Source organism: Mauremys mutica, chromosome 16 (assembly GCF_020497125.1).
Source record: "Mauremys mutica isolate MM-2020 ecotype Southern chromosome 16, ASM2049712v1, whole genome shotgun sequence".
Classification (NCBI taxonomy): Eukaryota; Metazoa; Chordata; order Testudines; family Geoemydidae; genus Mauremys; species Mauremys mutica.
In genome coordinates this window covers 29,103,390-29,115,892 of record NC_059087.1, presented here as the reverse complement: position 1 = coordinate 29,115,892, position 12,503 = coordinate 29,103,390, and the positions used below count along the sequence as shown (strand labels likewise).

The window sequence follows — 12,503 nt, the reverse complement described above, 5'->3', positions numbered from 1 at the left end:
GCGAAGGGGAGAGGGATGGTTTAAATGCACAGGTCTCAGACTCAGGGGGAATGAAGATAAGAAACACCACTGCAGCAGCAGCTCTAGTCAGTGTGACCTGAACAGGACAGCAGGAGGTTTAGCACCAGCAGATGCTAGGGCAGTCACTGGAAGGAACTCTTCCCTATTAATCCAGCAGCCAGCTTCAGAAAAGGAAAAGAACAGCCATGGGTTATGGTGGTTCTTTGTGGTGTTCTGTCTGTGTGGATCCCACTCAAGGTGCACATGCGCCTCATGTGCGAGAAATTTGCATGTATGAGGCTCATGCTCACCTTGAGTGGGATCCACGGACAAAGGAGAACTGGGACATTTGCTGTGGTTACCAGGGCGAGCGTCAGCTCAGGGAGTTCCCTCCCTATCCAGAGGAGCTGACATCAGGACCTGTGAACTTAACACGGAACAAAGGAAACAGCTAGAGTTAAACCCTTTCAGTGCTGGTTAGAGAAGAGGTAGGTCTGGGTCACATGGGAAACACCTCACTAGGCACAGTACAAGAACATAAGGGAATCCTGCTGGGCCCTGGGACCAGCTCCTCCAGGTGCATTGCCAAAAAGGAGATCATCTACCTGGACAGCATGGACGTGTAGGTGTCGCTCGCCTGGTCCCGCTCCCTGTTCTTCTTTACAGCTGGAGAGATTTCCCGCCGCACCTTCACCAGGTCATCCACAGTGTTGAAAGACAGCTTGATGTAGTTCCGCTTCAGGCCCACCAGGTGATTTGGCTACAAAGGGAGGGACCGGCAAATGAGGAAACGACAGTGAGAATGGGGGGAAGAGACTGTACAAGCGAGAGGCGGTTGAGATAGGAGATGGACCAAGAAAGACAGCAGGAGTTGGGGGTGAGAAGAGACCACAGAACAAGGGGCTGAGGTATGTGGATGGGGAGAAAGGAAGGGAAGAGAAAGTGCCTGTCAAGAGTCAACATTATTTCCCCTGATCAATATCCAGGCCCTATGCCTAGTATGAGCAGAATACAGAACTAGGAGGACAGAGCCATACAGACCGGGCTGCCTCCCACTCTCCCCCGACTTGTATGCCCCTCCCCCATTAGAGCTGTGCAACCTGCCAGCAACTGGGCAGGGGGCAGAGTAGCTACTCACCAAGTCCAGATCCTCTTTGGGAACCGTTTCCAGCTTGGCGATTTTCCCCTGGTACTTCTTGGAGAGGAAGGAGGACACCTCCCGCTCGCAGCCCTGCACAGAGACTAGAGCTTCAAGAGGGCAGCCTAGGGTGACCAGGTGTCTCGATTTTATAGGGAGAGTCCTGATATTTGGAGCTTTTTCTTACAGAGGTGCCTATTACCCCCCACACCAGTCCCGATTTCTCAAGCTTACTATCTGGTCACCTTAGGGCACCCAAAACCCTGCCCATCAAAGCAGAGCAGATTTACAGACACTGTCTCACTTGGGGCTGTGTCCTGCACCTCTACATATACAGGGGCTTTAATAGCGGCCTGACTGGAAACCAATGTCTTCCACCCTGGAGAGGAGTTTGTTTGTTTGTTTTTTAAACAAGGTTCCTAAAAATGTAAAATCCCAGAACTCTCAGCCAGGCCCTCAATTTTGCAGCTAACCAGGTGAGTTCTCCACGGGGCAGAGTGCCAGGACAGTAAACCCTCAGCTACTTACTGGGCCGTGAACAGGAATGAAAGGTGCATTTAGTCACAGGATTGTGTGCAGAAGCCAAACAGGGCTGCTGATTAGGAGCTGAAGGGCTCGCTGAGCAAGAGCACCAGGTGGCTGGTACTTCGAGGGGCAGCTCATTCAGAAACACAAGCAAATCTCCACCGAAACGCATCAGAAAGATTATGTACATTTGGTATAGCTGCTTCCCATCTCCTTTCGGGTCGACAGCTGACAGACAGCTCCAGTGAGGAGTCAGACGTCAGCACTGCAACTAGCACTGAATTTGATATTTTATCATTTTGATGGATAATATTAATATTCATTTTTAAACATTTTTTCAATTTGTTCCTATTTATATTCCTACAGTTGCAGGAAAGTAGGCAAAGGTGACCAGCCGATTATTTCATCACAGGAGATGTTGAAATTCAAGAAGTTCAAGCTTTATAACCATTAAAAGAGAAATTGTCAACATCCCATGTCAAAATATACAAAGTAAACATCCTTAAATCAAACGCTAATGATTTTTCAAGCAGCAGTTTTCTTATTTGGCCTATCTGTAAATTTTGATTGTTAGCCATGGAAACATGTTTTCGTTGGTTTGTGGGTGTGCAGCAAAAAATCAGCATTTACCGATAAAGATCTGATCCTTCCAAGCCCAGCTATAATCCTGGATTTCTGTCTCACTGGCCAGGACCCCCTGCCAAGCCCTCTCAGGCTGTTATCATGCTGCTGCCTCAGCCCCACACCTGCCTAACTCACATCCCTGGTTCATGCCCATGTCTGCCTCCACGCTCTACCTCAAGCCCTGTTTGCCAGCCACAGAGTCGATACTCACCTTCCGGGTTGCAATATAGAAGTAGGGTTTATAGGGCAGGGCCACCTGGAAAAGAGCAGAGACAGTCAGCATGGCACATGCCTGGGTAGGAGGGGAGAGGCATGTAGTTCAGCACATTCCCTGTGAGACACACACAGACCTGCATATTCCCACTCTCTCGCACAGACAATAATCTAACACACACCTCCCCATGTACCCTTCAGCTTGGCCCTGACACACAAACCCACCCCCCTCTGGTTCTCAAGCAGAGTCCAGCAGGGCCCTTCCCACCTCAGCCTGTGGGGACAGATTTCCATGGCGGAGTAAACTGCCCCACTTAAAATCCCATCAAGAAGGAATTAAAGCACCTGGATGCCTAGGAAAAACAGGCTATGTTCAGGACAAGAACACAGAAGACACTATAGTAACACCAACCCACGCAGCAGGGATGCACCACAAGATGAGGCCAGCACTGACCTCCTGTTACCATGGTGATCACTGGCCATTGTGAGCAAAGCTCTGCAGGCATCCTCACCTGCCTCTGACTGAGGCACATACATAACAATGCAGGCAAATGTTATGCATGGGGCCCAATCCCACCTCCAGCCAACCACCCCTACCTACACCTGGCAGCACAGACGCGAGGCTGGAATGGTGATCAGACTGTTTCCTTAGTTGTATGCGATGTTGGTCCCAGGATGTTACAAAGACCAGGGTGAGGTAATCTCTTTGGACAGTTGGTCCAATAACAGATATCACCTTGCCCAGTTTGTCTTTCTGTTTCCTTAGTGTTCCTCACAATGCCCTTATAGGGATTAAAGGAGATCCAGGAAAGAGCCAACTGAATTGCAAGGTAATCTGAGGGGTCTGTACCCCTTAATGCAGTCACCCAACTCCCTTAATAAAAATAAACAAAATATGTGGAGATATACCTATCTCCTAGAACTGGAAGGGAAGGTCATTGAGTCCAGCCCCCTACCTTCACTAGCAGGACCAAGTACTGATTTTGCTCCAGATCCCTATGTGGCCTCCTCAAGGATTGAGCTCACAACCCGGGATTTAGCAGGCCAATGCTCAAACCCCTGAGCTATCCCTCCCCCCACCCCTTCTGCACCCTCTTTGTCAATGGGACTTGTGCCCAAAGGAGGAGCAGCCCTTTGGTGTCAATTCTCCAGCGTCAGTCGGGAAGCGGTTTCCAGTGTACAGCTCTGCAAAGCCTTCCCCCAAACCATCCAGAGTTACACTCCCTGTGCCTCCAAGGGCAGCTGCTCCAGCTCCTCCATCCTCTGCGCCCAAGGTTAAAGGGACTCACCTTAAACCTGCTCCCATCCTCCTGGATGAAGTAATAATCCACGCAGCTGACCAAGCGCTTGTCATCGTCCAAAATCTCTGTCTGCGAGAGGGGAGGCAGCACATCACAGACCCTGCCTAGGGCGCAGGGCCCGAGAACCCCCCGCCCCACTCCAGCATCACAGGCTGACCCGGCTCAGCCCCCCCCCCCGGTCCGTGCGGCCTCGTAACCCCCCCCCCCCCGCCCGGCAAACCGGACCCCAACGCGCCGCCCCCACACCCGGCCCGGCGCCGCCCACCGGGTGCATGTTGACCAGCCAGCCCGTCTTCTCCCCCGGCTCCTTGGCCCGCTCGAACCCGAACTGCGCGTCCAGCCGGTCGGTCCGCTGGCTGCGCTCCAGGCGCTTGAGGGCGGAGAGCCCGGAGCCATCGTCCCTGCGGAGAGCAGCGCGTCAGGACGGGGCGGGGGCTGCCCAGGGGAGCGGGACCCGGGGCCGCCTCACGCCCGCAGGGAGCCCCGCCCCGCCCCGCGGCCCGGCCCCGGCCCCGCGCGCGCCCCTCACCGGGGGGTGTCGGGGTCCCCGCCCGCGGGCTCCGCGCGGCGCCGCCCGCTGTTCCTCAGCATCATCCCGGCTCCGGCCGGCAGCGAAATTTCCCGCGCTGCACCAGCTCCCGCGAGATCGGCCTAACTCCGCCCCCTCCGCGAGCGCCGGGCCCGTTCTCCGCCTCCGGACGCTACGCCAATCACAGGACGCTCCTGGCGCATGCCTCTCCGTCAGCCAATGGGAGAGAGACAACCCTCTCCATCGTCCCGCCCTTTAGCCTCACCCCACCTCCAAGCGATACTGGCCCCGCCCTAACAAGGATAACCCCGCCCCCGCGGGTCTGGTCCCGCCCCCGAGCTGCCTGCCCAGAGCCTCGCACTCAGAGCCCCGCCCCTTGGCTCGTGGGCCCCGCCCAGCCGGCCCCTACCGGAGGCGCCGGGCGCACGCGCAGTAGCCAGCCCAGGATAGCTGGGGCCGCAGCGCGATGTGCCCGGCGCTCTCCAAGCCGCCGCCGGGGCCGCTGCCCCGCAGGCTGCTCGCCCGGTACCTGCTGCTGCTGCGGCTCCACCCGCTGCTCACCAAGGCGGCGTCCAGGTGAGCGCCGGGCAGAGAGTCCGGGACTGACACCCCCGACCCCGCCCCCCCCGGAGAGACCGGACCGCCCCCCCCCCAAACCAGGGACCTACTGCACCACCCCGGGGGGCGAGACCGGGACCGACACCAGCCCCCCCGGAGAGACCAGGACCTACCCCACCCACCTGGGAAACCAGCCCCCCTCCTCCCCCCCGGAGAGACCGGACCGACCCTGCCCCCAAACCAGGAACCTACTGCACCACCCCGCGGGACAGACCCTCACCCGGGGAACAGCCCCCCCGGGAGAGACCGGACCGACCCCCCCCCCCAACCAGGGAACTACCGCACCACCCCATGGGAGAGACCGGGACAGACCCCCGTCAGCTGGGGAACCATCTCCCCCCCTCCCGGGAGAGACCAGGACCAACCCCGACCCCAAACCAGGGAAGTACAGCACCACCCCGTGGGAGGGACTGGGACCGACCCTCCCCCCCCCCAGCTGGGGAACCAGACCCCCCCGGGGAGTGACCAGGGCAGACCCTGCCCCCAAACCAAGGAACTACTCCACCACCCTGTGAGAAAGACCAAGACAGACCCCCCCCCCAAGCCAGGGAACCAGCCCCCCCATCCTGGGAGAGACCAGGACCACCACCCCCCATGCCGGGGAACCAGACCTCCCCCCCCATCCTGGGAGAGACTAGGACTGACACCCCCCCCCCGCACTTTGTTGTGATTTGCGCAGTTGCCCTGTTCCAAGCCCTTAGCCAGGCACAGCTCGCACCTCCCTGGCCTGGCGTACCCAAGGGCAGAGTCCTGGTTAACACGGTGCCAGCTAACACCGCCCCTGCCCCGTGCAGACAGAGTGCCAAGTCTGGCAGGGCTGTTCCCAGGGCAGAGGCCCAGCTGCAGTGGGATTGCAGGATGCTCGGCCCTCGCCCCCTTGCTCTTTGGGGCTGGGTGCACTCCGTGGGGCTGGCACACCACCTGTCAGCCAGTTCTTGCACCTGCTGGCGAGGTGCAGCAGCAGCGTTGGACAGACGCTCCCAGGCCTCTCACCCACAGTGTGGCTGTAATGGGCAGTGAGGGGAAAGCAGGGCTGTATGTGTGCACGGGCTGCAGGGGATGTTACCTCTGGGCCGCTTTCTGAGCCAGCTGCTGTCAGGAGTCCCACAAGATGCCACAGTGGGCAGGGTTCAGCGGCCTCTGAGCAGTGATTTGGGGGGGGTCACTCCTGCTCACTCACTGAAGGCATCAGCACAGCCTGCACTGGTTGCTCTTCCCAGCAGAGGCACCACGGACTCTCGGGGTCACAGACACCGAGCTCCCCTCTAACCAGCCGGGTCCCTGCAGGGCAGGGATGAGGCGTGTTGCTGGAGCAGGAGACACTTGCCCTGCGGCTGCCCAGGCTGTACCTGCTCTGTCGATAATGGAGAGCAGAGGACTGTTTGTACAGCACCTAGCGCAGTGGGGCCCTGCTCCTATGGTTGGGGTCCCTAGGTGCTACCACAGTCTAGATAACAACCCGTTTCCAGAGCCGTCAGGTTGGCACCTCTTGCCAGCTCTCCATACACCAACTTAACCCTTCAGCTTCCCCCAGAACAAGAGGAAGCTGATTGCCAGGCCAAAGTGCAGACTGGATCCAACGTAACGCCCTGGTCAGAGATCTTAAGGCATTTTCTCAGCTATTGATCTAATCAACTGATGATCTTGGCCTTCGGGAGCTTGTCAGCAGGGCCATTGCTGTCATGCCCGGAGGCGCTGCTCAGGGGAGGCTCCAGGCCCCAGCACGCCAAGCACGTGCTTGGGGCGGCATGCCACAGGGGGAGCTCTGCCGGTTGCCGGGAGGGCGGCAGGTGGCTCCGGCGGACCTCCCGCAGACGTGCCTACGGAGGGTCCGCTGGTCTTGCGGTTCCAGTGGACCTCCCGCAGGCGTGCCTGCGAATGCTCCACCGAACCCGCAGGACCAGCGGACCCTCCGCAGGCACATCTGCGGGAGGTCCACTGGAGCCGCGGGACCGGCGACCGGCAGAGCGCCCCCCGCGGCGTGCTGCCGTGCTTGGGGTGGCGAAATGGCTAGAGCCGCCCCTGGCGCCGCTGTCCACAGAGCGTCCTCCCAGCACATGGTGAAGGGGTCTTGCTCCCATGCGGTACAAAGAGGGGGATGCACTCTGAAGCTGTGCTACAGACGTATCTGGCTTTGCCTGCTGGAGGTGGGTAACTCCCTGCCCAGGTTTCTGAGCTGGAAACGGAGACATTGTGTGCTGCGTGAGGGAGAGTGCTGACCAGAAGCAGATCTGTGTTGAGCAAGTGATAGCCCAGGGCTGGGTGGGGCTGGCAAACAGAGCACCCACACGTTCAGGTGGGAACATGCCCCAGCTTGTGATTTGCAGCTGATTGGAGCCGAGGACTCCTGGTTTCCATCGCCGACTCCTGTGACAAGTTGCTTCAGTTCTGTTCCCCCAGCTCTAACAGGGGAACACTGTGGCCTTGCCTCACAGGAAGGTTGGGAGCCTTCGGGCAGCTCTGCCCTGCTGCTTAAGTCGATGTAACTTACATCGCTGAGGGGTGTGAAAAGCCCCCACCCCGAGCGACACACGTTTTGTGCTGTCCGTACAGTGGGAGCTGCTCTCCCATTGACATAGCCGCGCGTCTCGCCGAGGTGGAGTAGTGCCGACGGGAGAGCGCTCCCAGAGCACGTCTTCACCGGATGCTCTGCAGCGGCGCCGGTGTAGCTCTGTAATGCAGACGTGCCCTTAGTGTTTGTAAAGCACTTAGAGGCTCCTGGCTGAAGGTGTGGTGAAGAGTGAAGCACTCACTGTTTGCCCTGTGGTACGCTGAAGAGTAAATGGAACCAGCCCAGTGTGAATAACCTCAGAGCACTCTCTTACTTTTTCTTCTCTTGCTGTTCCTCTCTTTAAACCCTCCCCTCCTGTTTTCCCCATCCCCTTCTCCCCTTTACCTCCAACTCAATTTCCCACCACTTGGCCTCTCACTGGGTGGACCAAAGGAGAAGTGTGGCCTAGTGGTTAGGGTGCTAGCCTAGAACTTGGGGGACCTCGGTTCAAGTCCATGCTCTGCCACAGACTGCCCTGTGTAACTTTGGGTAAGTCACTTTAGTCTCTGCCTCAGTTCCCACCTGTACAATGGGGATAAATGCCACCTCACCTCACCGGGGCTTGTGAGGGTAAACACGTTGAAGACTGTGAGGTGCTCAGATGCTACAGTGACGTGTGCCGTGGGCATACCATGGAGAGACAGACAAGCTGCTCCCTCTCACCAGCTACAGCCTATTCTTCCCATGGGCCTTGGCCTTCCCCTCCCTGAGGCACTGACCAGCCAGAGGGAGGGGAAGTTAGGGCTATGCATTTGGGAGCAGGGAAGAGAATTTCTGTGTCCATTTCTGCTCTGGCAAATGAGACCGAAACGTTAGTGTCTGGCCACCAGGGATGATAGGGCCTGTTCTTGTAACGCTCTTTGAGATCCACCGGTGAGCCACGCTACCCCCAGGCAGAGTATAATCGGTGTCTCAGAGACTGGCGGCACCTGGGGCCATCGATGGGCAGACGTGTTGGGTTGCTCTCCGCTGGCCCAGCACGCTCCCCATGGCCGAGAGAGCCGGGCCCTTTCCTTCCCACGCACCCTCCCCAGTAAGAAAGGGCTGGTGCTTGTCATTCCACTGCCCGGTGAGGGGGCGTAGGTGTCCGCGAATGGAATTTAGGGCTGATCAAATGCTCATTGCAATCAATGCAGAAGGCTGCCGCGGGTGTCGGTGGAAGCGGGATTTGGCCCACAGCAAATGATTCTCTTGCCCACGCACCGGCGGGAGCCCCTCTCTCTCTCTCTGCCAGGGGTTCTCAGACTTTTGTACTGGTGACCCCTTCCCCACAGCAAGCCTCTGAGTGCGACCCCCCCCTTATATATTAAAAATCCGTTTTTATATATTTAACACCATTATAAATGCTGGAGGGAAAGCGGGGTTTGGGGTGGAGGCTGACAGCTTGCAACCCCCCATGTAATACCCTTGCGACCCCCTGAGGGGTCCCGACCCCCAGTTTGAGAACCCCTGCTCTTAGCTGTGTTGGCTTTTCAGGGCCCCCGAAGCCTGCAGCTCTGACTGGCACACGCCGGGAGCAGAGCTCCTGGGGCCATTTTCAAAGCAGAGCTGCAATCTAAAGGACACTTTCAAGTGAACGGACTCCGCAGACAGTATGGCTGTCAGCTCGGCAGCTGGCAGAAAAGTGACCACTTTACAGGGGGGTTTAAGACCCTGCTGAGTGGATGGGGTCGCAGTCCACAGAAGCAGGGCTCAAAGGGCCTGGGTGAGGTGGTGGAACTCTGCTGGTACCTCATTCACCGCCTCCTTCCTCCTATAACCCTTCTCCTTTGCGGGGTGGTTGCTGCCCTGCTCTTCTCTGAGCGCCGAGACACCCCTAGGAGTGAGAGGATGAAACTGAGAAGGAAAACGTGGCTTAAAGATCAGGCAGAGAAGAGCTGTATCTGGCTATGGGATTTTCTCACTAAGGTAGGGGGTGAAGGGCCCATCACTGGGGATATTTTAAATGAGGCTGGCTGAAGCAGAGGAGAGCTGTAGGGAACAGGGAACCTGACCGAATCTCTGATTTCCATGGCACTGCATATGGGAACTAGCCAGATGCTGTTGCTATTGGTCTGTAGTACAATAGTTACCGACACTGCCATTTGTTTTTATCAGTAGTCTTCAGAGTCAGCTCATCACTGAGATAAATAGGAGCAGGTCGCACAGGCTGTTCGCTGAGTCTGGAAGGCCGCACCATGTGGGGGAGGGGGTTACATCTGGGCATGTTTGCCCCACAGCCAGAAGGGTCAGAAGCTTTAATTTAAAAAACAACAACAAAACCCATTCTCTTCTGTTGGAAGTGGTGGGCCCCAGAGTGGACTACTGGGAGCATTGCCCTGGTCACGGGCTGCGAGCCAGTGCTACTAAATCTAGATGGGAGACACAGAATTCCCCCCCGCCCCCATTGGCTGGGTTTCATTACGAGCATGCAGGAAGTGTGACGCCTCAGCGCTTGCTGCGCCATCAGTGAGTGCTCCCACCCCGATCTGACGGGTCCTGGAGCTACTGCACTCTTCTCCAGTGGCTATGCTCAGAGCTCAGGTTCCCTCGGACTCTGGGTTATGTGGCTGGCTTCTGATCTCATCCCCTTCCCTCTGCCTGCAGTGCTGTTTTGTCAGCGCTTGGGAGCCTCCTGTCCCAGGTCATTGAGAGGAGCCGGAAAAAGCCAGGGTCATCCAAAAGCCTGGACCTGAGCGGGCCCTTGAGATTCGCCATCTATGGGTAAGTCACAGGTGCTAGTTGCATCACTTAGTGCACCTCTGAAAGGTGCTCGGGTACCATGGTGAACTTGACCGGAGAGGATGTTGAGTTGGTGGTGCTCTCCTCCTGGAGGTCTGTGAGAAGCAGGAGTGCTTCCCCCCTCACTATTATGGCACCATTGGCATCTCTTTGGAGCAAGAGAAAGGATGGCCTGGTTAGAGCAGTAGCACAGTACTCTCCGCCACAGACTTCCTTTGCGACCTTGGGCAAGTCACTTGTCTCTTGGGACCTCAGTTCCCATCTGTACAATGGGGATAAGAGCCCTGCCCCTGCGCACAGGGGTGTTGTGAGGATAAACACATTCAAGACCATGAGGTGCTCAGATACTGTGGTAATGGGGCCAGCTAAGCACCTACGCTGGGGCTGGATGGGAGCCTGGGGAAGGCTGGAGGACAGCGATGAAGCACAGTCATGCCCTCTGGTTTGTCAGGTTCCTGTTCACAGGGCCACTCAGTCACTATTTCTACCTGTACCTGGAGCAGCTGATCCCATCGAGTGTCCCCTTTGCCATGGTCAAGAGGCTTCTGCTGGACCGTCTGGTTGTTGCTCCACCCTTCCTGCTGCTCTTCTTCTTCGTCATGAACCTGCTGGAGGTAGGTGCCCATTTCCAGTGTGTGCTGAAGTCGGGCTGTAGGGTTTGGTGTGTGGTTCTGGATACTGCGACAGGTAGGGAAGATAGACGTATCTGTGTGCTTATGTGCCTGGACGGAATCTAGCTCCCGGTCACCGATGATCTAGGACAGGCCCTGTCGGTCAGAGCAGGGGACCTTCTTGCTCTGCTGCTGTCTTCCTGTGAGCTCTGAAGTAGCTCCCTCAGCTGCTTTGGGCCTTGGCTTGCCCTGCTGTACAGGGGGATGCTCGTGTTTAACATCAGCCGGCGGTTTGTGATCTCCTGAGCGTGCTGCATGGCCAGTCGCTCTGGTCCCTTCTGCTGGAATGGCCAACGTTGGCTAGTGTGATGCGCCTCTGGGCACATCGTGTGCGCCTGGGTCTCACAGGTGGTGAGTGTTTCTCTCCGGCTGTGCTGTCTGTTAGGACTTTGTCTTTGCCTACATGGCTTAGGGCTCTGTAAGGATGAGAGTCGGGGCCTCTTCTTCTGGAGTTTAGGCCTGGCCATCACCAATGTCCCTTGTGTTCCAGGGGAAAGATCTGTCTGCGTTTGCTGAGAAGATAAAGAGTGGTTATTGGGTAGCACTCAAAATGAACTGGAAAGTGTGGACCCCAGTCCAGTTCATTAATGTCAATTATGTCCCTATGCAGGTAAGTCTCTGCCTGCTCACGTGCTGTCCTTGCTGGGAATTCTGACCACTTTTGCAGCCCTACATCCAGGTTTATAGCGTGGGCTTTTTCCCCACTAGTGTATGTCCAGGGTCCCCTTATCAATTACCCTAAGATCCCCTTCCTTTAATACATCTGTCCTTCATGCTAGCAACCCCCTCAGTTCCTCTTGTGCTTGAGATTTTGGCCTGTATCTGTTACCGCTCCTCAGCGAGCTGCAGAGCTGAGGTCCCCGTTGCCCACAATCAGTTGTTCTCCTGTGAAGGACCACACAAATCCACACAGCCCCTGACACGTTTGTCAGTAAGACATGGGCACTTGCACCTGTATCCGAAGTGGGTGTCGCGTCCCAGTGCAGTAAGTGACCCAGGGGACTGAAAGCCCCAGGCCGTTCTGAATCTTGACGCTTCTCTCCACAGTTTCGCGTGTTGTTTGGAAACCTCGTTGCTCTCTTCTGGTTTGCCTACCTGGCTTCCATCAAGAAGCGATAGCATCACAGCTGTAATTTTGGGCTGGCCTGTATCGCCTGTTCAGGCAATTGTGCTCTGAGAGCCCACAGCCCCCACTTCAGTCTGGGAGCGTCTGCAAGAACTGATACCACTGCAAATCCTCTGTGATTCAACACCGCGCATGCTGCCCCAGTGCCGACGGTGCGTAGGACAATGAGTCGGGTGCCTGTCCCTGCCCAGGAGCCCTGGGCACTCTCCTAATACAAATAATACTTTGATTCTTTTCTGACTAAGACGTGAATAACTGCTTTCTAATGGTGCTTAACAATAACCACAAAATCAACTGGTAGGGTGAGAAACCAGCACAAAGTGTTCTGGCTCTTACTCTTCATTTTTAAGTATAATAAAATTGCTGTTTCACTCCTTTCTTGTGAAGTTTTATTTTTCCTCTGGTGATTTGCTGGTTCTGTTTGAGATCGGTGACAAATCCAGGCGGAAGTGGACAGTCTCCTCTTAGTTGCAGGAAGGAATAAGA

The 12,503-nt window shown here is 56.6% G+C and overlaps 2 protein-coding genes across 3 annotated transcripts in view; one reads left to right on the top strand and one right to left on the bottom strand.

Moving 5' to 3' along the window:
- The window catches only part of POLE (DNA polymerase epsilon, catalytic subunit), a 40,246-nt gene extending 35,767 nt beyond the window's left edge, over positions 1-4,479 (bottom strand). For both annotated transcript variants that reach the window (XM_044990028.1, XM_044990029.1), the window contains exons 1-6: positions 4,331-4,479; positions 4,067-4,202; positions 3,790-3,870; positions 2,499-2,543; positions 1,139-1,231; positions 606-760 (exon numbers count right to left, since the gene is read on the bottom strand). In XM_044990028.1, the coding sequence (XP_044845963.1) occupies positions 606-760; positions 1,139-1,231; positions 2,499-2,543; positions 3,790-3,870; positions 4,067-4,202; positions 4,331-4,395 (575 nt within the window). In that variant the 5' untranslated portion in view covers positions 4,396-4,479. The remainder of the gene's footprint in view (positions 1-605; positions 761-1,138; positions 1,232-2,498; positions 2,544-3,789; positions 3,871-4,066; positions 4,203-4,330) is intronic.
- A 271-nt stretch (positions 4,480-4,750) lies between these two features.
- PXMP2 (peroxisomal membrane protein 2) lies at positions 4,751-12,395 on the top strand. The gene is made up of 5 exons (XM_044990030.1): positions 4,751-4,906; positions 10,086-10,202; positions 10,672-10,834; positions 11,382-11,501; positions 11,939-12,395. Exons 1-5 carry the CDS (start codon positions 4,797-4,799, stop codon positions 12,008-12,010), a joined length of 582 nt encoding a protein of 193 aa, XP_044845965.1. The 5' UTR covers positions 4,751-4,796; the 3' UTR covers positions 12,011-12,395.
- Positions 12,396-12,503: the final 108 nt, after the last annotated feature.